This window comes from Drosophila willistoni, chromosome 3R (assembly GCF_018902025.1).
Source record: "Drosophila willistoni isolate 14030-0811.24 chromosome 3R, UCI_dwil_1.1, whole genome shotgun sequence".
NCBI classification, from domain to species: domain Eukaryota; kingdom Metazoa; phylum Arthropoda; class Insecta; order Diptera; family Drosophilidae; genus Drosophila; species Drosophila willistoni.
The window spans coordinates 3,455,493-3,481,360 of NC_061086.1; the positions used below are offsets into that span (position 1 = coordinate 3,455,493).

General features: G+C 36.6%; 5 protein-coding genes across 9 annotated transcripts in view; 2 read left to right on the forward strand and 3 right to left on the reverse strand.

Annotated features, from left to right (window-relative positions):
• The window catches only part of LOC6650912 (extracellular sulfatase SULF-1 homolog), a 37,615-nt gene extending 23,609 nt beyond the window's left edge, over window positions 1-14,006 (reverse strand). The window contains exons 1-2 of one of the 2 annotated variants that reach the window (XM_047009470.1): window positions 13,899-14,006; window positions 13,328-13,437 (exon numbers count right to left, since the gene is read on the reverse strand). The gene's annotated coding sequence lies outside the window, so the exon portion shown is untranslated. The remainder of the gene's footprint in view (window positions 1-13,327; window positions 13,438-13,898) is intronic. The other variant, XM_002072724.4, reaches the window with a different exon arrangement.
• Window positions 3,056-5,247, forward strand: LOC6650915 (kelch-like protein 15). Its single transcript, XM_023179940.2, has 4 exons — window positions 3,056-3,635; window positions 3,692-4,337; window positions 4,396-5,098; window positions 5,156-5,247. Exons 1-4 carry the CDS (start codon window positions 3,553-3,555, stop codon window positions 5,182-5,184), a joined length of 1,461 nt encoding a protein of 486 aa, XP_023035708.2. The 5' UTR covers window positions 3,056-3,552; the 3' UTR covers window positions 5,185-5,247.
• Window positions 14,007-14,654: 648 nt separating the features above from the next.
• LOC6650916 (serine/arginine-rich splicing factor 1B) lies at window positions 14,655-17,455 on the reverse strand. 2 transcript variants are annotated; one of them, XM_047009480.1, is made up of 5 exons: window positions 17,196-17,455; window positions 16,741-17,119; window positions 16,539-16,678; window positions 16,385-16,468; window positions 16,249-16,292 (listed from the first exon to the last, which is right to left on the reverse strand). In XM_047009480.1, exons 1-5 carry the CDS (start codon window positions 17,357-17,359, stop codon window positions 16,283-16,285), a joined length of 777 nt encoding a protein of 258 aa, XP_046865436.1. In that variant the 5' UTR covers window positions 17,360-17,455; the 3' UTR covers window positions 16,249-16,282. The 2 variants fall into 2 exon arrangements, with proteins under 2 accessions (XP_002072763.1, XP_046865436.1); XM_002072727.4 differs by having other exon boundaries at window positions 14,655-16,468.
• Window positions 17,456-18,139: 684 nt separating this feature from the next.
• LOC6650917 (Krueppel-like factor 10) lies at window positions 18,140-22,047 on the forward strand. 2 transcript variants are annotated; one of them, XM_002072728.3, is made up of 6 exons: window positions 18,140-18,557; window positions 18,617-18,999; window positions 19,254-19,852; window positions 19,918-21,121; window positions 21,185-21,335; window positions 21,397-22,047. In XM_002072728.3, exons 1-6 carry the CDS (start codon window positions 18,396-18,398, stop codon window positions 21,631-21,633), a joined length of 2,736 nt encoding a protein of 911 aa, XP_002072764.1. In that variant the 5' UTR covers window positions 18,140-18,395; the 3' UTR covers window positions 21,634-22,047. The 2 variants fall into 2 exon arrangements, with proteins under 2 accessions (XP_002072764.1, XP_046865438.1); XM_047009482.1 differs by lacking the exons at window positions 18,140-18,557; window positions 18,617-18,999 and adding an exon at window positions 19,099-19,176.
• On the reverse strand, window positions 22,043-25,747 carry LOC6650918. Of its 2 annotated transcripts, none has more exons than XM_023179941.2 (3): window positions 25,255-25,747; window positions 22,614-23,043; window positions 22,043-22,207 (listed from the first exon to the last, which is right to left on the reverse strand). In XM_023179941.2, exons 1-2 carry the CDS (start codon window positions 25,356-25,358, stop codon window positions 22,629-22,631), a joined length of 519 nt encoding a protein of 172 aa, XP_023035709.1. In that variant the 5' UTR covers window positions 25,359-25,747; the 3' UTR covers window positions 22,043-22,207; window positions 22,614-22,628. The 2 variants fall into 2 exon arrangements, with proteins under 2 accessions (XP_023035709.1, XP_046865439.1); XM_047009483.1 differs by lacking the exon at window positions 22,043-22,207 and having other exon boundaries at window positions 22,334-22,816; window positions 22,889-23,043.
• Window positions 25,748-25,868: the final 121 nt, after the last annotated feature.

Below are 25,868 nucleotides of genomic sequence, written 5' to 3' on the forward strand. Positions count from 1 at the left end.
AGGGATTCATATTTCACACAGTTCGATGAGTTCAATGACTAAAGTGCGATCTGTTATGACAAAGGGAAACATTTTAAGCCATAGCATCTAAATAATATCTAAAGACTGTTGCCACTCCTTGTGTGGCGTTTTGACTAAAATGGTTAAAACCAAAAGTCATACACCCTGGAAAAGAAATTCACTTTGAGAAACTCACAAGCGAATGAAAAAAACACAAATCTGCAGCTGCTTTACAATTCATTTTTTGGACTTTTACTATTATTTATTCCCCTCAAATACTCGTATTGTGGTTAAATTTCACACACACACACTCACACAGTCAGAAGATCTTTCCGATGACTATTTCTGTATATATTTCGGTGTGTTGATGGCATATAGTAAGCTTGTGTCTGGCGTTCAGTTTATTTTCAACTTTATTATGAGCTAATTTATGTCTACGCTCCCACTGCTGGTGGAGGGGTAAAAAATGCTTCCTTAATCTCTGTCTAGTTGAGTTATATTTTATATAGCTTAGACGTTCTGGGTGGCTGGATCAGCATACGCTATGAATTATTGACGCTTTTCTTTGGGCTTTTTTTCTTGAGTTTAGTTTTAGTTTCATGGCATTTTGACATTTTATGCTTGTTTAATGCACTTTTTGTGGATAAGATAATTTTTAAATGGCTCATTTGGCAACAAACTATCTATGTGGATTAGGGTAAATGTTTTTTAGATTAGAAACAGTTGTTGGTTTTGTTTAGAAACGGAAAATTGTTACAGAAATTAATGTGAAAACCTGTTGTAATCAATATTAAACCAATAAATAATTGTTCCTCGTAAAGAAAGGAACAACAAAAGCGAAAAGAGTGAAAACCACTTAAACAGCTCCACATCTAACAAAGACAGTCCCAACGAGACAACAATAAAGCGCATTACATGAATTACAATTGAAATTACGTCTATCTTACATGAGGAGAAACTCCATCGGGAAAGTAGCAAAAAGCACACTCGAAGCACACAAAAATGCGCATAAAATGTGCATTAAAATGCCTTCAAGATGCCCAGAGTGAGTCTGAGTCAAATGGAATGGCAATAAAGGATAGAAACAACGACCAGACATCCCGCATTGACAGGGGAGTTGATAGTTTCTCCCATTGCCCTTAAATAGAATGCTGCCCCGCCAACTCAATCCAATTGGCTGTCCTAATATGTGCATTATATAAGGTACATTGCCTGTCTGTTGCCTTAACTTTGATGGCTTTCGCAGCGTTTCCCAAGCATTAAACGCAGGGAGTATAATTAAAAACCTCAAACCACAAACAGCCACAAATTCATATCAGCGTTAACATTTTGGAAGGTGGAAAGTTAACCATAGGGTGCATTTCGTTTCCGACTGCTTCTTCCCTTCAACCCTCCACTAACCACTCTGAGTGTAATTGCTTAAGAGCTGCGATACCCATAAAGCCCAATGAAATGGAAGGAAGTGACTGCTTTTTGACAGCATCAAAAGTCAACTGCGTTTGATAGTTGCTCTCAGTAAATTAACAGCAAATATGTATGTACATAATTTGTGAGTCAAAGCAAAAAAAATAGTTTGTTCAACATTTAAACAGAAGCGTCAAGTCTTTAAGTGACCCAGTTACAAGACCTTTAACTTTAATTTCCTATCGAGTACAACAAGTTGCCGTCAAAATAAAGAAACGTGTAACGTGAAGTAAGTAAGTCGTCTCGCCGACTTGGGTATACCATACACCAGGTGAAACAAATATTTAAAATTTCGAAAACCAAATGTATGCCTATTAAATTGTTTTAACATGCCCCATACCATATGCTATCTCGCTCACTCTACAAACACACGAGCACTCTAGCGCCGCCGCTAGCCAACGGCCAATTCTGCCCTTATGGGCATACGTATATTTTGCATGTTTCTAGTCCGATTTCAATAAAATTTGGTAGTTTGATAGAAATAGATAAGATTTATTAGTCTGCCAAATTTAATCGCGATGGTCAAAAAATTGCAAGAGCCAATCGGTTTTTTCTAAATTATGGAGGCGGAAGTGGGCGTGGCAACATAGTAAAATATATATATTCTGCGCGCATACTAAGCCAATTGACATACTAAATTTGGTGAGATTAGCTTTGTTAGTTTTCGAGAAAATCAGTTTTGTTTAATTTGCGGGATCGGAAATGGGCGTGGCAAAATTTTTAAATAGTCAATATCTGCGCGTGTATTAAGCTAGCTTACATACCAAATTTAATGTCGGTAGCTTACATAGTTTTTAAGAAAATCTGTTTTTTGTAAATTCCGGGGGCGGAAGGGGGCAAACTTGGTGGCTCTAGCTCTTATAGTCTCCGAGATCTAGGTGTTCATACGAACGGACGGACGGACGGACGGACGGACGGACGTACAGACGGACATGGCTAGATCGACTCGGTTGTTGATCCTGATCAAGAATATATATACTTTGTGGGGTCGGAGATGCTTCCTTCTACATTTTGGCGACTTAAATATACCATTTCACCCTATGGGTGTATGGTATAAAAAGTGGTAAATTTTCAACTAGTATTCGATTTCCTTTTCCATAAGTAACTTACTTCAACTTTTGCCAAGTGTTAAAATAATTAAACAAATTTAAGTCTAATTTAGATATCAATCTAAAGCGATTCAAGCTTATCTCAATTTGAGAATTTACGTCTAACAACATATTTAATTAGTTACATAAGTATTACTTTGACACGTTCTCTGAGAAATACCTTAATAAATACCAATTAAATCTCTGAGAAATACCTTAATAAATACCAATTAAATCTATAAACAGAATTTCATGGCCCAAGTCAAAGTTAAATGACATTTGACAAAACAAAAGAACTTTAAAGTTCAACTTTTTGGAAACGTTTTATTTTGGAAAATTTTCAAACTTTGACACATTTGTGCACCTGTTTCGAGTCAAATTAACAAAGAAAAAACAAAAAAAAAACCGCCTCCAAATGATTGATAGTTTAGAGTGGAATAAAATGATGGCGACATGGAAAGGGACAGGAGGTGGGTCAGTGGGGAGTGTCCATGACCCAAACCAGAAGTTCTGCTAGCGTGTGGCCCCTCTTCCTTCTTTGTCTTCGTCTACGTCGTGTTGTTTCCGTCCCCGTCTTCGCCTCCATCTCCTTCTTCATTTCCATTTCCATCTGTCAGCTGTCAGAGTGTCGGCGAATGTTGGCAGGCCGCTGAACTTGGCATTTTAATTGAGTGCACCAAACGAAAAACTCGTGCGAATCTGTGGAATTAATGGGATTTGTTTGTGCCACTTGCCACTCATAAAAACTACGCTTTTCGATTCCAAATCTAAACACAGTTTGACGATGGCAGGCGATGGGCTGGGTGAAGTTGGAGATGAAGATGGAGGCAGGAGGCAGCTAGAAAAATATACAAACACTAAATGAAAAGATATCCAAGTTTTCCTTTGATTATGACTTAAGGGTCATGTCAGAAGTTTATATCGATTGTCTTTAACATAGAGCCCTCTGTGCGACCTGCCAAAAGGCATTTCCAAAGTCAACCAACAAAGAGTTAACAAAATGTACACCAATTGTCCATACTTAGCCAATTTCTTACAAGATTGGACTTGCGAGATTGCAGCCAGCGTTGAAGAATACGAGTGGCAAGTGAAAAATCTGTTCAAATATTTATGAATTTTCGTTTATAATGAACTTTCAGCGATCTCAAACCAAAACTAAATAACTTGAAAGATCAATTTCTTGAATTCGAGGTACCAGCTTTTAAGGATATGGACGATCCGGGCAGTAGTTCTGACATTATCGTCATGAATCATAGCAAACCGGTTACGAGGGAGTTGATAAATCTTATACAGAATGGTTTGTTAACAGATGTCGTTATTAATGTTCGCGATCGGGAGTTTCAGTGCCATTCGATTGTTCTGCACATATATTCGAAACGTTTGAAACCGTACTTACACAATCCTTTGATCATTATCAAGTCCAGCAAGTTAACGCCGCGAGGATTCAGTCTGGCCTATCAATGGATGATAGCCAAGTATGGGGTAATTAATGCAAACGATGTAACAGATCTGTTGAGAGCTGCTATATATTTGGAAATGCCAGATTTACTTGAGCACTGTTGGGAGACATTAGATTTTCGTATATTCAATGAGTTCACCGCTTTCGACCTCATGTATCAAGCACGAAAAGTGGCCGATCTAGTCCATCTGAATGAACCCATGGCCCTACGCATTTCAAGGTCTTTCCTAACAATTGTCAGTAGTTCCGAATTCGTCGAACTCAGTGAAACGCAGATGTGCACTTTGCTTAGTTCGTGTAACGTGGCTGTTAATGCAGAAATTGAGGTTAATAATGGAAAATGTACTTTAATGTTTGTCTTCGTACTAAAATTTTCTAATTTAGGTTCTATATAGTGCATTGCTCTGGTTGAACCATCAATGGCCCATGCGACAGGATAGCGTGGGTTCGATTATGAAGAATATACGCTTCGGTTATCTGGCACCAACCATATTAAGTAAATTTAAGACCAACGATCGCTATATGATAGGTCCATTTGGCCATATATTGGATCATTTTTGTACCTTGCCCCAAATGTCAAAGTTGATACAAGATGGCCTGTTCTATAGCAGCCTGGTTATCACTGCCCACAACGATCCCAAAAACTTTCGAGCCACCGTGCATCAGAATAAATTAACAATGTGTCCGCCGCGTTGTTGGATGCGCGATGGTCGTTGTTCTTATCACCGACCCATTTGCATATCATGCCCCAATATGCGGCATTTGAGCTATGAGGATTTTGCCAACTATTTGCAGCAATTGCAGGCTGTGGACGATGATTTCGATAGCCAAATGAGCTTTGCTCACAGCCCTCCAGTGTATGACTGGCATCATGAGTATGTCTCTAGTCCGTCAAGTCTCGAACTATTTAAGAAATGTATGGAAAACTGTGATAAACCTGCTAAACGACATCGTCCTGGCAAATATTTTAAAACAGATTTGCAGAGTGAAAAGTATTCCAAAAATCTGCTATTTGCCACCAATAAATGGAACATCAAATGCAATGAAGATGATGAGGATTTCTTAAAAATGGGAGAGGATACTATAGGTAGGAGTGGCATTCATTAAAATATAGCTTAGTTAATACGAGAATTTATTATTTCAGACTTGCTAAACAAGGCATTAAAGGAGTGAGCAATTGACAATTTGTTTGTTTGTAAATTGGTTCAAGCATTAAAGAAAGAATTAACTTCTCCACAAGAACAACAAAAATGAGTACATGAGTTGGATAGTCACTTTCATTCAGTTGAATATAATATTATGATGACTTCAAAAATGATTGAAAATCTGTCTCAACATTCAGATAGATGAAAAGGCTAGTCGATATGTCTACTATTGGCCGTAAATGCGGCCTTCAGGCTATCAGTTTTCTATGTGGTATCTGAAGTTTTCATGGGTATTTGAAACTTTTCTTTTATTTTTTTTGTTTTATCGCATTTTTGTGGCACTTTTCCTTCTTTCGTTCCCCTTTCTGGCAGTCAGTCAGTGTATGGTATGTTTGGCCTTTTATTGAACAAACACCAAAGAGCAAAGAGAAAGAGGGAGAGAGAAAGAAAGAGAGTTCATTACAGTTGTTTCTCAATTTTGTTTTATGACTTTTTGCTGCAACGTTGCGTATGCGCAATAATCTGTCCCAGTTTATTGTTGCTATTTTCTGTTATCATTAGCACCTTTTTTCCAACCCAATACCCAAGTGTTAGCTAGACATGCAAACGAATGAAGAGGAAGGGGGTGATAGGAGTTGTGATGGTGTTGATGTTGGATTATAGTTGTAGCTCTAACATTTAATCGAATAAACAAAATCTGACTGATTAAAGTGCACGCATTACGCATTTGTCATGGGTTGATTTCTTCTTTTTCTTTTGCCAATAAAGTACATACATATATATTTAACTATAGAAGTGAGTGGGCTACCCTCGGCCTTTCAGTTTGTGTTGTTTGTGCATTTGTTTTCCATGTAAATAAACATTTGAAAGCAAGCAGAAAACCCGTAGAGAGAGACGGAGAGGGAGAGGGAGAAAAAATACATAAACTGTTTTGATTGCAGGTAAATAAAAACGCCAAAAGCAAAGACAAGTGACAAAACGCTCTGACACTGGCCACCAGTAACCAACAACAAGACCAACCGATGAAACATCACAAGGGGGAGCCGGGGGCTAGGCGGCAGCGTGAAAAAGCGTTTTTCCCTCATTATTGATAGGTGTCCATTTATCATGCCGCTTGTGTTTATCTATAGACCTCAAACAATTTTTCCCCCTTTTTAATTGATAAGCCTGTCCGCCCCGTTCTTTCATTCCTTATGGAGTCATTGATCTTGGAGGATGACTTCCAAGTTGCAATCGGGGAATTCATGCCGAAAACCTTGTGTTTCCATGAAATAGAATGATTCTGCATGGAAGTTAGCATATCCAATTCGAGATTAACACTAATCTATTTAAATTCTCATTCGTTAAGACTAAAAATTCAAAAAAGATAATTAGATAATTAGTCAAAGCCGTGTAGCAGATGATCGTGAGATTTTCAAGTGGGATCTACACCCATCATTTGAGAGTAGTAAACTAACAGATAGTGGAATGATTTCATACGTCAAAGCTAAACTAAACGTTAAACAATGCAAATAGCTAAGCAATCGTAATGACAACAAAAAATGCGCTACCTAGTGTAAGGTAACGCTTCATTGGCCACCTGGGATTATACAAAATACAGACATTATTGCAGTTTGGTTTCATTGGAATGTGTGGGATGCCAAAGGCGGAGCGAAATTTAAGCGGATATAAAGTTACGCACGAATTGTGTTGACTGAATAGGCGAATAAGTGGGCGTGGTGGGGTGGATTGTGTGTAGAAATCGAATTGAATCGAATGAGTTCCACTCTCCCAATGTTTCACGCGATGATGAGTGCATAGGCATATATGTATTTGTTAGCACATTGGTCATGCCATCAGCCTTACATATTTACACATGTAGTAGTAAATCGATTTGTTAATAAGTGTTAAGTATGTACTCTATGTCATTCCACGGATATGGGGGAGAAAAAATATTAACTGCTGAACCAATTACAAGTCCATTAATAAATAACATTGTAAAAGCTTTCAATGGCTAAAACCAAAACTGTCATAAATCACATAACAAAATCGAATTTATGGCTACCATAAATAAAAAATAAATCAAAATCTACCAATAATCATTATGCCATATGCAAAATAAAAAAGTGACAAGCCATCAAAAACCGCCCTGGCAAATGTGGCTTGAAAAAAAGCAACTGGAAACTATCATCGGAAACAGATTAGAGCTAAAATACCCTGCAAAATTTTAGAAATATCCCTAAACCAATATAAAATATTTAAATATCAAACTATAAAGCTTGTTCAATTTGGTTGCCTTTGATTCAGTGGAATATATATGTGTAAGGAAGTAAATCAATTCGACCGTTTCATTAGTTTAAAACAATATTCTTAGCAAGCAATCATTGAATTAAGTAAGAAAAACATGAATTGGCCCGTTGTCGTTTCGATTTTATGGTTGCCAAATAAATTCTGCGTTTAAAATTGTAGAAAAATATTAATTCATTTACTAAGACTAGAACCAATTTAGTTCAAAAAGCATTCACAAATGAAACACGAATTATTTTTGTCAAGATTTTCCCTGAAAAACAAATTGGTCCTTTAATAATTATAAAGCTCGGCAACCCTGTATGCTGATAGAGAGGGCGAAACAAACAAGTTTCGATTCTAATTTCGAAAACTATTGACATTTCGGAATCTAATTGTTTTTTAAAATTAATATCGCCTATTCATTCTCAATCATAGTTAACAAATACTTTCCAACTACAATAAACCGATATACCCGTTCAGATAGTTATTAAGTGTACATAGCTTGCGGTTTAATTAAAATGCCAACGTAAATTACAATTAACAAAAATTATTATTCCTGTGTATTATTATTGTTTTTAAATTGCAATGATTGCGCACATTTACAATTGTAAAATAAATGTTTATTAATTGTTTTCTTTTTCTACTTACATACATACATAAAAATAACAAAGCAAAAAAAATTGATTGCCTACATTCTGGCAGAGAAAAATGCAGAGAAATTATTTATTAATACTACTTTTCTGTGTACATATGTATTTATTGTAAGCAATTTTTCTCGGTTTGCTGGTTGCCCTTTGTGTGTGTTAATATATGTTTGTAAAACTCATTGGTCATGGTCAGGGGAGCGAACATGACATGTTCCATTTCGGTTTTGGTTTTTGTATGAAATTTACCTACTTCTCTTCCCTCCTTTTTTATTCTGTTTTTGTTTGTCTCTGTTGCTGACTTTGACGAAATGCTTTGGCATATTTTCTATATATACAAAAAGTTGATATATACATATGAGAAAGATTTGTATCAATTTGTCATGCCATAAACACATAGAATTGGTTTAAGAATGGAAGCATTAGGAATTAGGTAGTTAAAAGTGACAGGAAACCTAAAATTAGTTTCAATAATTGTGGCATCTATTGTTTCCCCCTTTTTTTGTCATAGGTTTTCATTAATATTTGTCATCATCGAAGACAATACATAAATAAACAAAATAAGGTTGTTATTGAAAGACCCTCTTCTCCTTCTCTCCTCTCTTGTTTGTATTCGGCATTTATAATTCTTTGATCACCATGAGAGCTATACAATCAAAAAGGCATAAGTTTTCCATATGCAAATTTTGAATAACCGATCCATATAGAGACATTTGTGTGTATATGTTTATCCATTATTTAATCTTCTCACCTGATCAGAAATGGAAAATACGAACGGAATTCATGAAACAACAACAAAATTAGCTTCATCTGTTTATAATTATACATGAAAAAGCAATGAAATTAATGAGAGAAAATTCACGTGGTTTTCCAAATAAACGCATTCAATATCATCGATGATTTTGTTGTTGTTTTAAAAAGTTCATTAAAACGTGGGTGGCTTATTAAGTTTTGGGATTTCTACTATTAAGATGGAAGCTAGATGTAAGCTTTGTTTTTTTCAAACCTTTCCTCCAGACATAGTTGAACAGTTTATCATTTAATTTAGGCAAGCAAAATATGGAATCATGTCTACATTTTACTGTCATTTTGTTTACATCCATCAATTAATAATAACTTCCATAATTTCCGACTGCTTTGCAAAATATACATATATTCAGGTGTGCTACAGAAATCACTGTCAGTTTCAATTCCGTACGGAATCCAATTCGCTTCAAAAAGAAAACAAGGTACCACAAAACTTCGAGTGATTTTATTTTTTCGAACACAGTTGGTTGGTTTTGGCAGGGTTGCCAATTAGGGTGTATCAATAGTTTTACCTCCATTTATTAAGCTCTAAATTTATATTATTTGAGACATAGAAAATGACTAAAATTAAAAGTGTCACTAAATTAGCAATGTTTTTATTAATGTTTTAACACTTAATTTGGTATTATAACATGATACATTTTGATTTCACTATTTTTAATGCAGAATAATCAGTAACTGTCCTTAGACATAGATTTAATAAATATAATAAAATAAAACATTCAGATAGCACATCGGCGAGGGGATGGAAAATCTCATAATATGTATGTCAGTCTGTGGCACCAAGATTTCAGCTTTCCCTGAAATTGCCGTCGAAGTGATTTCTGTAGCACACCTGTATATTGGCTTTGTCAAAGGTCAATTGAAAAAACTATTTAGTTAAATATTTGTAGCTTGAATTTTTATTCTAAGGTAATTGCCTGGACTCCTCTTGGACTATAAAATGTTGATATCTAGGGCCTGATTTTTTACAAGTAGAAAACAAGGGAAATATCTATCTGACCAAACATTATATTGAACCTGTTCAAATTTCGATGTCAAAGATCGAATTACTCCCCTCAAGACTGCTAAAAATGTCCAATAAATTCTAAAAAGGAGTTAAGATTAATCCTAGTCCCTAAGAGAATGAACAAACCATAAGCCTGAAGGCCTTTGTTGCTCTGGTTTTCTCACACTTATTTGTAATCTAGAATTAATTCTTTTTTACAATTATATAAATAAATAAATAAATAAAATAATCCTAGTCCCAATACATATATGTATGTATGTCTTGTAGCTGACCTCGTATCCACACTCGTAGCATATATCTTTGTATATATCAGATGCATCTTTCCATCGAAATGTTTAATCAATTTCGTTGAATTGTGTTATTTATTTGTTTAATTGTTTTTTGGGTACGTACAAATCTGTTGGTGTTGAGAGCCAAGTAAAAAAAGGAGCATGTGCAAAAATTAAATATATTGATGTTAAATGATTTTTTGACGATGATTAATGATGACGCATTTTGTGAACAAAATTGAACAGAAACACTTATCATAATGAAAGCGCGTGCCGGTGTTAATTGAAAATATTTCGAAGAAATTTCTGAAGCCAGTTAAAAATTTATGGGGTCTCGGGTTGTTTGGCATTTTTCACTTCAAATTTTATACTTGAGTGCAAGAAATCATAATTTTTTGTCTTTGTTACCCCAGAGCTTGTTGTATAGCTTAATTCTTTATTTTCCCAATCCAAATCTCATGGTTTTTGTTGTTTTGTTTGTAAATCTTTGTTTTTCTTGTTGGTAATTTGTCTATCTGTTTGTTTGACTGTCTGTCTGCTGGTGGGGGTGCGGAGTGTAGCAGGTGGGGGGATAGAGAGAGAGAGAGAGAGTTGGTTTTGTACGTTTTGTTTTTCGTGTTTTTTCCTCGCTTTTCATTGCCTGTCTCCTCCTTTCAAACCCGAGCTTGAGTTTGTGCTCTCATTTTGCCTTTTTTCACGCTTATTATGTGTTTTGTATACACATATACCATTATACATATATATACTGACTATATATATTTATTTCTTTTTTTTAGTTAAATGTTGTCAGACAGGATTTTCCACTTTAATGCAGTCGTCGACGTCGTCGTCATGCCGTTGCTGCTCTTGCAGCCTTTTGGCGCGCATACAACTCATCATCATCTTCATCGTCATCATTATTACAATCCTCATCTTCATCATTATTATCCTCATCTCCGCCTGCAATCCGTTTGCCGACGATCCATTCAGGTTAATGCCGCTTTTATTCACATAAATTTCTAAGCGCATTATGCCAAGATTTGCCTCAAAATATTGGCAAAATTATGTTAAGCCTCCTCTTGCCTGGGCCTTGGCGTGGGGTAATCCTTCCCCTTTTTGTTGCTCTAGCATGGCTTATTATGATGTGGCAAGTTAAATTATTTTAATAGCCATTGCAATTGCCATGACCACTGGCATTACCTACCCTCTTCTCACACCCTAAGCCTTCCATTTAGCCCTTTCATTGTTTTGTTGCCCATTGCGCAGAGAGCCGTAAATCCTGTTTAAAGTGTCTGACGCATTTTTCTCTAGCACGTTTTTTGGTAGTAAAACATGAAAAATGTGAAATGAACAAACTAACTATTCTAAAAGTTGATCTTAGGTATTAAGGGAATAAACTTATATGGCAACCCACGCAGTATTCTGCTAGAGACATGCGTTAATCAGCTATCTAGGTTTTTTTTTTTAAGTTTGACCCCAGCTTACTCTCTGTTTTAACCCATGGGAATTCAGATTGTGAACCAAGGAGGTGGTGAGGTACGAGATGTGAGCCGGACTATCTTATCAATTCAGAAAAATTGAAATTGATTTCAAACTAATTAGTGACTGGTGGCAAAGTGATGCTGTCCATAATAATAATTACTTGTTATGCATTTATTATAAAACTAACGAGCTTTGAAAGTGTCAAAAGTGGCCTCGTTGCCCATATGCAAATTGCCATTCCCATTCCGCAATTAAATGGCGCCCAAGTAGCGATGAAAGGAAATGCAAATGGCGAGTATTTTGTGTCTGTGTCTGTGTGTGTGCTGACCAGCTTCAAGCCAATTAATTGTTGGGACAGTTTGATGGATTGCGTACACCAGTGAAAGAGACAAACTAAACTCTTCAGTCGCTCATTCATTCATTTATTCATTTGCCATTGATGAAAAGGCCAAAATAGAAAAACGAATGAGTCATACTATCAGGAAGTCTTTTTAGGTCCTTGCTGCTTATTGTTTTCGGATCAATACAAACCCGTTTAGGCATTAAGTGGCAATCTAGCCAAAGATGGCTTTAGAGAAATTGCCAGCAGTCAAAACAATTAGAAAGACTTTACGCCGCACTTTCAGCCACTCTCAGACGTTGTAGACGTCTCTGCATCTTGTTGCAGGAAAGCTGCCTCTTCAGTTGGTTGTTTGGCCAAGAGTTGGGACGGTCAAAAAAAATTAAAAAGTGTCTTATTAAATGCGTCGGGAAAAGCAAGACTTGAGAAAGTCTCAAAAACATGCAGAAATATCGGCGAATAATAAATACACTGCAATACATAATGAACATACATATATCAAAGTTAATTTATACAATTTGAATACGACTTCGTTAGGTGGTATTCAATTAGTGATTCTGATCATATGTATATAGTAGGAATACCAGTTCTATATAAATCTAAACACACAATTTATACCCTTTATAAAAACTTCTACATACAACAACAACAACAACAAAAATAACAGCAACTAACATAAATTGCGTACACGATGCGCCTCATTGACTTAACAAGAGGGGTCAGAGGTCGGAACAAGAGTTCCTTCTTTGTTTTTTGCTTTATTATTTATTTTAATCAACCGGCAATCATGCGACCCAATGAACTCTGCCATTTCAATGAAGGAGCCATCGAGGCTCAACGTCTTTGGGAACTTTTTAGCGCTGCACCTGTCGTATGCCTGACCTACAGCATTCTATCTTGCAGAACATACCCAAATGCATATACATAGTCTTTAGGTGCGATAAGCATCGTCTTGGATTAACACGCCGACAATAACAGAGCGTAGCCAAATGGCCCACACAGCACAACACAGAAGCCGAATGCAGGTAGTTTTTACCACTCTCAAGGATGTCAAATATATACATACATATGTATGTACATGTACCTAAACCGCATCTAGTAAGTCTGTGTAAGTGCACGTGGGCGTATCGCATTACAACCTCACACTTAGAAACAAACAAGTGTCAATCCACGATAAATTTATGTAAAGAGGGTTTCAAGAGAGCAATAGCTGACCTATATAAATAATGGATTATTTTCAAACTAAAGTTTTTTTTAGACAATGGTTCTAATTTTGATGTAGAATATTGTTAAACTTTATCTATGGTGATCATAAACACACAGTATTCATTTAAAATATATATTTAATTTTGATGTTTCACTTGTTTAATTACCTTTTGGATTGGGGTTAAGTAGAGAATCTTTTGTAGGTTTTGACTTTTTTCTTTAGCACTTTGAATACACACTTCACTTCCTTTATCTTTGTAATGTTTTTTAGCTGGGACTACAAATTAAATGATAAGACTCAATGATTGGTAATAAATCCAAAGAGGGGAAAAAAAAACAAAAAACCCGAAATCGATCAAGCAGTTGGCGGCCGGCAAAAAGAATAAACCAAAACTACTTCCACTTCCACTTTTGATGCTGATGATAATAATAATGACGATGGTCATAAATAAGCCAATCAATCGATGATGGTAAGTTCAATAAAGAAAAGGAGAGATAGAATGGGCAAAAGAGAGACCGCTGATAAGGCAACACCAACAACAAACAGCAACAGCTGTTTATCAATGACAGAACGCAAATAAAACAAATAAACACACAGCAAACCATTCAACTAAAGCCAAAACACTAAATACTACTATGTACTTATTTATTTTCGAAAGTCACGAATCGAAACTGCACTTATGTACATATTTAAAATGTGGGCAGCGTTACAATTTTAGTTGCAAAAAACTCATTTACATATTTCGGTTTCCGTTTTTGGCGCACTTTCGTCGTAAATTTTCGTTGTAACAGAAACAAAACACACCCGACAAAAACTCGCGACAGCACGTCTGCTCACTTCGAAAATCAAATTAACACTCACCGAAGAAAAACGGTTTAATTCAAATGTTGTGGTTTTCCAGACCAGTATTTTAACCAGTATTAGTGTTGGCATTTTGGCATTTTTCACTCTAGCCAAATTATAAACAAAAAAGAATGGTAAATAGTAGTTCTGAATTTTCTTACTATATTTTGAATTTGCTTTTCTATTATAAATTAAATTGTTTAAGTGCACTTGCAGTTTTAACATGCACTAGCAGATATTAAAATCTTAAATTTGTTCCCGACTTTCGACGGTCTCTTTTCAAGATTGGGATTCAGTAGTGAATGTTTCATGTTTTTATACCCTTGCAAAAAGAGTATATTCCTTTTGGTCAGAAGTGTGCAACGCATACAAGGAATTAGGGATTTTTGCGATTTTAAAAATTAATATTTGTCAGTTTAATACACCTATTATAAGTGTGCTATATAGGATAACTATATTATATAGCTGTCATATAAACATTGGATAAAATAACATGCTACTGTTTATGCTAACGTTTTACCACATTGACGGCTAATTTGCAAGGGTATACAAACTTTGGCGCGGTCAAAAATGTCCGCGGCCCTCTGGTTTGGCCTGTTGAGATGGGTTCCTACCCACTCCCCAATTTTTAAATAAGAAACTTCAGAAAATCTTATGCAATATAATATTGTATTTATTTCGTCTCAAAAATAGGTTTAAAACTATTGCTTTGATGGGTGATTCAAATATATATGGACATACATATGTATATATTAGAGTATGTAATTCTGGATTGACAAACTTCATGCAATTAAAAATGCTCAAATTCTTTGTTTTTTTTTTTGCTTTTGCAGGGATCTAGTCAAAAAAATATGTGGAAGAGGGATAACATACACACATACATACATACGATTATATATATGAAGGCAACTGTACTTTCGGTATTTTTTTTTCTTTTTTTGTTCATTATGTGGTTTGATAGTCGCAACACATCAAATAAGCAAACAGTATTTTATGTAAAAAATTATAAATATTAACTCAAAAAAAAGGCAATCGAAACATACCACTGATATCAGACGAGCATAGAGAGAGATAACGACAGATTTTGAGAGTAGACCACGAGAAAGAATCACACCACGGGGCAATTATCCAGCGTTGGGCAAACTTGGATGGTCCCGCTATAATCGGTGTGGATATTGAAGGATACGAGCATCCCAGAAACAGAAGATGGCGAGCAAGACAAGAAATGAATTTGAATCCATAAATTCTAAAGTTTCGAATCTCGGATGCGTAACATAATTTGGATAATTCTCGGAAAATCAAATCATAATATTCCTAAAACTCCAAATCTCACGGATGCTGAAGTTTTTTTTCTTGCAATTCCTGGAATATGTAATCACATCACGAATGCTAAAATTTCGAAGTGTTTCCATAACTCCTGGAATTATCCTGTCCAAGTGCATGAAATTCCTTTCGCTGCCATCAACATCCTCATCGATTCCACTCCACAATCCATTACCCAAACGAAATATGATCGAAAAGACAGATACACAATCAAGGGAGGAATCCCGAGAGAAAATGCGTATTTCTCCCTTTCTTTTTGACAATTGCAAATTCCTTTCCTTCCATGCTGTGCGACAGCATCCTCCACGTATCCAACGTTGTCCTAGCCAATTTCCTATCCTTTTCCAAATCCTTTTTATTTCCATCATCCTTTCTTCATTAATATTTCATACCATATATCCTGCCTCCACTAAATTCCACTCAAAATTTATCCTCCATTAGCCTCAATCCTCCTCAAATATAAACGCGCACAAATAGGGAAGAGAAGAAAAATATAAATGTTAAATATTAATAATTTTGTACATAAAATCTTAAAATATTTCATTTTCTGTTTCAATTCTTGTTTGTGTGGTTAGTTTTTAAGTGTTTCCTCATGTTTGACAATTTTTCTCTGTTTATTTTATGTATTCCTGTTTATGTTTTTAATTGTATTTTAAAATGCAAGAATATTTCTTATTTGATGTTGTTGGTTTGGTGTTTTATGTTTGTGATGGCATATTAAGAGAGCAAGGAATGTTTCAAGTTCCTTGAATTTTCGCATTATAAAAAATTTAGTAATTTTAAGTCAATGTTTTAAATAGTAAAACCTTCGATTCTTTCATGGGACTGGAAAAGCAAGTTTCGATTTGAATTATGATGTCATTTTGCTGTTTCTTGGGTTTCTTGATTGAATGCATGATTGATGATTCGGTAGTCAAAATGTTCATATATATGTATATACTTTCTTGCTTTTTCCTTAAAATTTCCTGCTCATAAGAAAATTAATATAAAATTAATGGATAATGATATTGAAAGGGGATGTTAAGCATAAAACTAATAATTGGATCGTGAGCGAGACCTGGAATAGGATTGACGTCGTACTGGTGAATAAGTTGGAGTGCCCCGACGACGTGGTCGCGACGAGAATGAACGCGAACGGGATCTGTGGATGGAAACAAAAATAGAAATTCCATTTCAATAAAGTTTACACAAAAATGAACTAAGCAACTAACCTGTCCCGGTAGTCACGACTGCCGCCGCCACCGCCGCCGCCACCTCCTCCGCCACCGCCGCCGCCACCACCTCCTCCGCTACCACCACTGCGATCGTTGTCTCCGCTATCTTCCCGTACTCGGATATACGCAACTTCGCCCTATTGTAGCGAAAGTGATTAGTATGCATTAATCATCCCTGTAAAGTCCTTTGTGAAGTTACCTCATGAGAACGGAATCTCGAGTCGTCCAACTTCTTAATGGCATATTTCATATCTTCGTGTCTCAAGAATTCCACAACACCGGAGCCATCTTTGTATGTGTCCGCAAAGCAAACATCACCCGCCTCACGCATATGATCCTTGAGATCTTGCCACGACCCCGATGTTGGCAATCCTGTGACCATTACACGATATTGAGATCGTTTCGCTGGGGGACCACGTCCGCCCATCCGTCCTCCGCCACCACCGCCATCGCGATTGCGATCATTGCGATTGCCGCCACGATAGCTGCCGGGTCCGCCCCCTCGAGGGAATTCCACACGTAGGCGATAGCCATCATAATCATAACCATCTCTCGCCTTTACGGCATCATCCGCATCGCTAAACCAAATACAATTCAATTAGGCGTGTCTATTAACCCCTTCTCTTTCATCCACTATTTTTCCAAATTACTCACCGCGCATCTTCGAACTCAACAAATGCAAATGGCGGACCACGCCGATTTTTCAAGTCCACAAAAGTCACTTTGCCAAATTTGTGGAAGAGATCTTGAATATCCTTGGTGCGGATATCTGGCGGCAAGTTGCCAACATAAATGCGACACTCATTACGCGAACCCATTTTTAATTGTTTAAATTTTTTTTTTACTGCGTAGTAGTTCTAGTTGATGCCTGACTTTTTTTTCACTTTTTTCACGTCAACTGCGGAGTGCGGAGAAAAAATATCGATACTTATTGGTATCGAGTATATTCGTTATTGATACCGATATTTTATACTTGATAATTTTGTTTCGGTATTTTATGTGCACTATTAAAATTTGTGTCGTTAGAAGAATGCCGCCAAGCCGAAGCAATGTTTGGGGATTTGCTTCAAAACACTTAAAGCATCATATATTGTTGTCTCATGGTATGTACAAAAAAAATGGAAAACAACAAACTACTTTTTAAAGGGATCTTGATTCTGCTAAGTCCATCAAGACATAAAAAAAAAAAATAAATTGAAAGTAAAATTTTTCTTTTAAAGTTTAAGTATTCAAAATTCAAAGGAAAACAAAATAATATAAACCAAATTTTTTTTTAGACTTGATTTAATCTTCAAGTAAACTGAAGGAAAAATTAAGAAAAGGAACACAGTACGCAATATTCTACCTTATACTAAAAACTAAATATTCGTTATATGTTACACTTAATACTATTTGAGATACAACTTACAAAATATTTAACACTGTAGCTAAAAACTCAACAAAATATTCGGTATTTCTAACTCTTAGAGGCTAATAAGGCAACACCATGAGATTTAATAATTTTATACAATTTTTTAAAATTTTGTAAACAATCGATAGTCTGAAAATAATATCAAGCTATCGCCATTTCAAAAAACCATCGATACTATCGATAGTACCAACGATTGTTCGACGTTAGCGTCACAGACGGGAGGGGAAAAAATAGAAGAAAACAACTTTTTCATGTGCAATAAACAAAACAATAAAAACAATACTCATGTGCGCTTTTACTAACCGCCAAGTTAAATACCTAAATCGAGTATACACAATGCGTATTTCCCAGTGACTGGAAAAAGTGTTTTTCACTCCCGTGTCTGCTCTAACGGCGGGAAAACAGAAAACAAACAGAAAAAGAAAACAATAATAGCAACAAAAATGAGCTCAAACGGTAACTCAAATCTGCGATGCATCAATTATTATGATCTGTGCCGGATTTGCACTTCAACAGCCACCATCGAGCAGAATATCAACATCTATTCGCCAGAGGGCAGCGCTAAGAATCTTCAACATAAAATCGCAGAATGTTTGGGTCTTCAGGTGAGTACTCATACCGAATTAACGAAAATGGCGCCATTTCTCAAAGTCCTGCTCCACAGATCGACGAAAAAGACCGCCTGCCCAAGGTAGTGTGTGGTCAGTGTGTGCAGCAGGTGGAGCAAATTTATGAATATCGCAACGTTTGCAAGAACTCACAAACAATGCTGAGTAATTGCCTCAACATTCGGACTGTGCCAAGTGAGGATAAAATCTATATAAAAGATGCCATCAGTGACAGTGGTAAGAGCCTAAGTGTACTGGGGACAAGCAGCCAGCAACAGAATGCGCCATCAAATGATCTAATTAGCTCCATAATACAAGCAGTGAGCATGCAGCCGCAACAGCAGTATACCATCACAGTGGATAACTCCAATCAGCATCATCTTCAACCGCAGACCATAGCAATTCAACCCGAGATCCCAGTTAAAACGGAGAAACAAAAGTAATATTCCAAGTTTCCGATTGCAAGATTTATGCTAATATATGTATTTGGGCACAATTTCATGTTTTTTTAAGTCTATATCATGATTTGAAAATATTCGTTTTATGAAATTAATAATTTACAATTAATTTGAGACATGGTTAGTCTTTGATAATAGTTAAGAGCATGCAAAATAATGTAAGCCCATACTGCCAGCCCCATCCAGTTGAGCTTCAATCAATCTAATGGTCTTCTTCCTCTCTGTTAATCCTTAGTGTTCTGGAGGAGTTTATTCGTCTAAAGCCGGACATCAAGATTACACCATTGGGCAAAAAGGACATAAAAGCTCAGACAATGCAAGCTGCTACTGTAACACAAGCAGCAGCTCCACAACCAAGCCAAGTTGCAGCTCCACCAAGTGCAGCTGCACCTCTGCAGATGGCTACCACGCAGCTGAATCTCAATGATCCAGGTCTTTGGCAACAGCTGCAACAATTGCAATTGCAACAGCAACTTCAACAGCTCACAAGTCAACTGCAGGGTCAGAATCAATTTGAAGATTCCGGAGATAATAAGAAGCCGAAATTAAATTTTGTAATCTCCACTCCGGCTGCATTGCCGCAAGCGGCAAGTGTACAACCTCAGTTTGCGGCAGCGCCACAAATCCAGTTGCAATTAATGCCTGGAGGAGGAGTGGCTGCTGCTCCTGCCCCAGCTGCTCCTGTTCAACCGCAATTCAATGCATCATCTCTGCTTTCCACATTGACGGGCAACCACCAGACCACGGCTGGCAATCTTCTTTCGCCCAACAAATGTTTCCTGCCCATTACCATAAGAGATGAGAATTCGGATCAACAAATTGTCGCTCACATAGGTAAACTTTACTTATATACGTATATCTGTGTGTGTTATATGTAACGATGGCTCTTTTCCACATAGACACCAAGAATTTAGTGCTGCCGACTACCTACCAAGTGCAGATGAAGTTGCAACCACAATTGGCGACAGCAGACGGCCAACCCATAATGCAATTAACTCCCACCTCCATACCAGCCACATTGCAGCTAACTCCGCAGACATCAGTTCCCATACAGAGTCAATTCCTGACGCAAGCCTTAACACAACAACAGCAGCAGCAACCAAGTCCGAGTCCGAGTCCGCATACGCCGCCAAGGCAAGCTCAGGTCACGTCGCAACAGATTATACGATCGCCTCAATCCACCATGACAACAAATCCACAGTTGGTCATACGGAATGTTGTTAAATCAGATCAGATCAGTGCATCAACGCCGCCTAGCATGGGAAATGAGATGGGCACTTTTAAAACGCCCTCTCCGAGACAAAGACCGCAGTTACCAGTTAAGAACAGCAGTTCATCCGCTCCTGCTGCTGCTTCGCAGGCTCAACCCAATCGTTTGGTGACTCAAATGAAGGCACAACCGTTGCCGACTACATCAGCTGCACATCAGCAGAGACTGAACTCGATTACAACCATTACGAAGGTGGCCACAAAGCAGCTCAACCATCAGGCGACGCCTACTACTTCTGCACCCGCCAAATTACCACAGCTAAACAAACAGAATATAACCATAAGTCGCATATCATCCACTGCTCCCAATCAGCAGCATACATTAAGTAAACCGCAGCCTAAATCTACGCCGAGCCCGACCAATCCAACCCCCACACCGATCTCTCTACCCACTCATCCACCCATTACGGTTTCTGTGGCTCCACAAATTCAGCCAACGCCTATAGCAAGTCAACACAAGAAATGCATAAAAAGACCACCGCTTCCTACCGTAGAGACCGCAGACAAGAAATCCCGTCCCCAACAACAGATTCTTCCTGGTCCAACAGCTGAACCACTCCCGACAAACGAGCCATTAACTGGCACTTCAGTCAGCTCCTTGACCTGTCCCACCTGCATGCGGGAATTCAAGAAAAAGGAACATCTCACTCAGCATGTGAAGCTGCACGACGGCATACGTCCCTTTAGATGTACCGAAGAGGGCTGTGATAAGGCATTCAGCCGCAAGGAGCACTTGTCGCGGCATCTCATTTCACATTCGGGGCAGAAGATGTTCACCTGTGAGGTATGCAAGAAGTTCTTCTCCCGCAAGGATAATCTAAACAAACATAAACGGTTAGTCAAATTTTCAGAGCAATGTTTGGTGAAAATACTAAATGATTTCTTCTTATCCAACAGGATTCATGCGCAGCCTCCCAACGAGACCTTGTATAGTTGCGATATATGTAATAAAAACTTTGCATCAAAATTGCATTATGAGAAACATCGGGAGATGCATAAAAAGCCAGCAGCAGTTTCGACAAACGTCAATCAAGTAGCCGCCAATAAGGTAGGATAATATTATGACAACCTTCCAATCGATTGACTTAACATTTCATTGATTTCTCAAGGATCTGTACGAGGTAAAAGTCAGCAACAAATCTCAACAGACAACCACAAACCATGCAGCAGCCCAGCAACATCAGCAGCAACAGCAACCGCAAATTATGCATGTGGTTACCACCCAAGATTTAGCCGGCAATACCATAACCATAACTCAAGCACCTCCCGATTCCAATTCGCTGGCCAATTTTGTCCAGTTGGGTTTCCCGCAATTTCAGCAAGCAGAACAAAAAATTGAAAAATAGGCTAAGGATTTTATTTATACTTTTAATGCTTTCTAGTCGTTCGACCTGTTTTATCTTGCCTCTTTCGACACTTCAGATTGGTCGTAATTTTAGTTTGTCCTAATGAATTTTATTTATAATTATTTCGATTCTTCTTACCAGTGCAATATTAGCTTTATTATTTTGCTTTATCATTTATTTGAATTTGTTTTCTCTTTTTAAAAATTTTTGAGGCTGTTTCATTCTTAAAGCGATTGTTTTTTCTCCTTATTTTCTCAATATAAGTTTAAAGAGCTCAAGTGAAATCTGTAAATACTTATCTCATAATGTAGATTACCTTTTTTTAAGGTAAAAACCTATTCAGAAAAATTAAAATACACTTCCCCAATGAATGAATAAATATGTGTATGTAAATAAGTGTACGTGTAAATTATAGATAAAAGTTATTTATTAATTGTTTTGGTTTTAAATCATATGAAACACTTATAGGATATTATTAAGCAGATGGCAACAGGTCCATTTGTTTATGTGAATACATACATACATAATATATTTGGTTAGGTTCGGTTGGTTTTTCTGTTTTGCTCTCTCGAAACTGGAAAAATGGGAAATTCAATTAAATTTCATCGAAAAAGTTGCCTTTAAATAATGCATGCGAATGGTGAAAAATGGAAGCAAGCACGTTCAAAACCAAACGTAAATAATAACGAAACCAAACCAATAAGTTTCCGATGAAATTCGGATTATTTAATGAAATTACAAACATAATACTGGGTCAAACAATGGAATATTTTTAGCAGCAAAAGATAAAAAGTCTTTGGCTTAACTACATATAATAACCATGTACAAATAATACTTTAAAGGAAGCCACCAAAATCTACAAACAATACTATTATTCGATAGTAGCAAGCACTAATCACTAAATCAAGCAAAGCAAACTGCAGAGTGTACTCCGAAACCAAGTGCAGATGATTAAGAAGGAAACATAAACCTAACACTACCTTTTGTTCATTGGTTTAATCGTATCCCATGGCAAAGAGATTAATCTTTTGCACATCTCCCCATATCTGGACGGCTTGTATTTCGGTTAGATCGAATAGAGTATTGTATTCGCAAATGAAATTATGACCCGAGTCCCTCAATTGATAAACCACTATTGTGGAATTAGCATAGTCTAATGTAAATTCAAGATAAAAATCAGTTTCTGTGGATGAGATAGCATCGGCAGCATTATTATTATTGATCAGATCACTTTTGCTATCTATGCTACCAGTACCATCGAATATATTAAGATACGTCTCCTTGTGGGATAAGCTCCATTCGCCTTTCTGTTTGTAGTTCTCAATAATGGTCTGTAGGCGTACCAGTACCTTAAAATGATACGTGATGTTGTCTGTGCAGGTTGGATCGTTGACAAAATTTACCGAGAACCTGTGGGTGGAGGAAAAGAATAGTCAAGTTAGCTTAATTCGTAGTCATCCGATTTAATGGCAACCCCAATTAAAGTCTCTAAATTGCTTTGATTGTATATTAAATTCGTAGATTTTAGATTATTCAAAAGAAGTTACCGCAGTTTAAAATCTCGAGTATTTGTTTCGGTTTTTAGTTTCAAGGAATGCAGCGTCTTTCTACTTAAGTAGGCAATTCGTTACGCCGAATGGTGCAATAAGGGAAATAACTATTTCAACTAAAGCTTAGCGCCTATTAAGTGCCCTTTTAGATAATCAAAATTTATACTCTTTTTTATTATGAAATTGTTCAGATGTTTATAACGCAGGGAAGAAGACGATTCCGATCCGATAAAGTGTTGTAGATCACCATAAGAAATCTCGAAAGCTATTGGAATAAAGTTGGGTGTTTGAGCTATTTATTACGTCAGGATGGGACTTTAAATAGGTGAAGGAGTTGAAGTATCTTCATGAAATTTACTATTGAGATAGTGTGAGATACTGTGAAACATCGTATTCTTAAATTTCAATAAGATGTGTGCATTGAACATGTAAAAATATTATATACAAAATTTGGTATAGCCGAAGATTCGTAAACATTTTCTAATAAAATTTAGTGGAGCAATGCATATTGGTAATAAATATTAGGGTTCTTTATTATTTACGATTCCAGAAATATTACGAAAGATAAGAATTTTTTGTATTTGTTGTAAAAATATTATATACAAAATTTGGTATAGCCGAAGTTTCGTAAATATTTTCTAATAAAATTTAGTGGAGCAATGCATATTGGTAACAAATATTTGGGTTCTATATTATTTACGATTCCAGAAATATTACGAAAGATAAGAATTTTTTGTTGCGTGTAAAGGTGTTGGCAAACATTTTAAACATATTAACTAACTCAGTGTACAATTAAAGTGAATCGATTCATTAAATTTGATAGCATTAGCTTTTATAGTTTTCGATATCTACGAGTTAGAACAGACGAGCATGTCTAGATGGACTCGACTTTGATTCTGTTCAGAAATGAATATACTTTAAAGAGTTGGTAACGCTTTCTTCTGCCCGCAATAATGTTTCCTATCAAGAAACATCCGGCTAGTTGTGTTAAATGTATAATATTATTATATACTGAACAGTTAAACTACTGAATTGTTTATTTAGCCGTATGCTAATGGCTTTTATGACTATGACGACAGGTGCCATTTGACCCGGCTATGGCAAAGGCAAATGCTAATGTTAAGTCGCTGAGTCATAATGCTTGGTTTGGGGCCCACATGGTGGTCCATCAAGTTTCTATATATGTATGTATGTATACATGTGCTTATGTTTGTATTTTTGCGGTGTGAAAAACGTGCCAAGCATGTGAAGGTGGAGTCCCAAAAAATTTGTGGAATTTGATGTATTATTAGATGAATCATGCACTTTTAGTGTTGAGCTGCATTGTGAGTAAATGTAAGAACTTATCTAGGAAATTTGTCATATTTCCCGTACTTAGTATTGACATACGTAGTATGGTTACCTATCAGCATGTGTTATTGTTATCAATTTCTTTCGAACAAGATTAAAAACCAACTTCAGTAGAGGGCCTTTCTCCGCTCCCATTACACTGGTCTTTGGGGACCCGGATCTGTCATTGCGTTTGTACATATGTATAATGGTGTAGAAGATGATGGAAACCATTTAACTGAAATGCTTCCATGATTTATTGACATCATTTTAAAGAATGATTTTACCATTTCAAATTTTTGTGTTTTGTTTCTGTCTTTTTTTTTTTGTCTTTTTTCTGCTTTGCCGGTATCTTCAGCGCGTGGCTTCTGATTAGTTGAATACAAAAACAAAACAAAAACAACAAAAAATGGACTTTGATGATGTCATTGATGATGGGTTGATTATTCAAATGGAGAAGCAAGCAACGAATGAACGAAAAATAAAACAAAGAATAATCTAAATCAATAAACTGTTTACAAATTATCACCCTGATAGATAAGATATATTATGTATATATTTGCTGTCATTAAACTAGGAATGTTTATTTTTTTATAGTATTTTCCCTCATATGCCCGATATAAATCTCTTGTGGAATTTTCTGCACGCAAACCGGCTAGCGGCGACCTATTTATAGGTCCTTCTAAGCAAATCGATATTTCTTTAAAAACTAAAGAAAATATTTGCCTAAGCCTGTACTTACTCTTGTGGGTTCCCTGTTAAAGTTCCGCGGACGGTTAATTTAGTTAAACGATCCGTATCCTTTTCCACCGTGGGTAAAACACACAAATACTTCACATTAGGCATCTTGTGTTCCGCTTTAAAGTTAAGTATTTCACACGAAGTCGACAAGTTGCAAATATATATATTATATATGTAAACAATTTAATTTTGTTTGTGTGACTTGTAAGAATTCAGTTGCTAACGGTTACAAATTGAATTGGAAAACTTCACAGGCAGCTCCCACCTCTTTACACTTTGGGGTCTCGGGCAATACTGGGGCCGATTTTTACTCCGTCGAAGGGGAAAAACTGTTTCAAGTCAAAGATCGCTTTACAACGTCACGTTTTGTGTACTTTACGCTCGATACGAAGACGAAGCACATATTTGAGAATTAATTTTGGTTTGTTTAGCCGTTTTCTCTTCTGGTGGAGGCGGTCGGGGGCGGGCGCGTGACCACGACGACTGTGTTCTTGCCGCGTTCTGAGTCAATACTGAGAGAGAGAATAAATTTGGAGCTCATTCTCATATTGAATGACAAGTGCTCAGGCGAAATATTTTAATAGAGGGTTATTAAGAGTACAAAAGAAAGCACAA

Bases quoted from the DNA above. Each gene is read 5' to 3' on its own strand.
- LOC6650917 (XM_002072728.3), top strand. From the start codon at position 18,396: ATGAGCTCAAACGGTAACTCAAATCTGCGATGCATCAATTATTATGAT. The intron at 18,558-18,616 runs GTGAGTACTCAT...CCTGCTCCACAG, and splicing joins CAGAATGTTTGGGTCTTCAG to ATCGACGAAAAAGACCGCCT. The intron at 21,336-21,396 runs GTAGGATAATAT...TGATTTCTCAAG, and splicing joins ATCAAGTAGCCGCCAATAAG to GATCTGTACGAGGTAAAAGT.
- LOC6650918 (XM_023179941.2), bottom strand. From the start codon at position 25,358: ATGCCTAATGTGAAGTATTTGTGTGTTTTACCCACGGTGGAAAAGGAT. The intron at 23,044-25,254 runs GTAAGTACAGGC...CTCCACCCACAG, and splicing joins TTAACAGGGAACCCACAAGA to GTTCTCGGTAAATTTTGTCA.
- LOC6650916 (XM_002072727.4), bottom strand. From the start codon at position 17,359: ATGGGTTCGCGTAATGAGTGTCGCATTTATGTTGGCAACTTGCCGCCA. The intron at 17,120-17,195 runs GTGAGTAATTTG...TATTTGGTTTAG, and splicing joins GTTGAGTTCGAAGATGCGCG to CGATGCGGATGATGCCGTAA. The intron at 16,679-16,740 runs GTAACTTCACAA...TCGCTACAATAG, and splicing joins CGAGATTCCGTTCTCATGAG to GGCGAAGTTGCGTATATCCG.
- LOC6650915 (XM_023179940.2), top strand. From the start codon at position 3,553: ATGTACACCAATTGTCCATACTTAGCCAATTTCTTACAAGATTGGACT. The intron at 4,338-4,395 runs GTTAATAATGGA...TTTCTAATTTAG, and splicing joins CTGTTAATGCAGAAATTGAG to GTTCTATATAGTGCATTGCT. The intron at 5,099-5,155 runs GTAGGAGTGGCA...TTATTATTTCAG, and splicing joins AATGGGAGAGGATACTATAG to ACTTGCTAAACAAGGCATTA.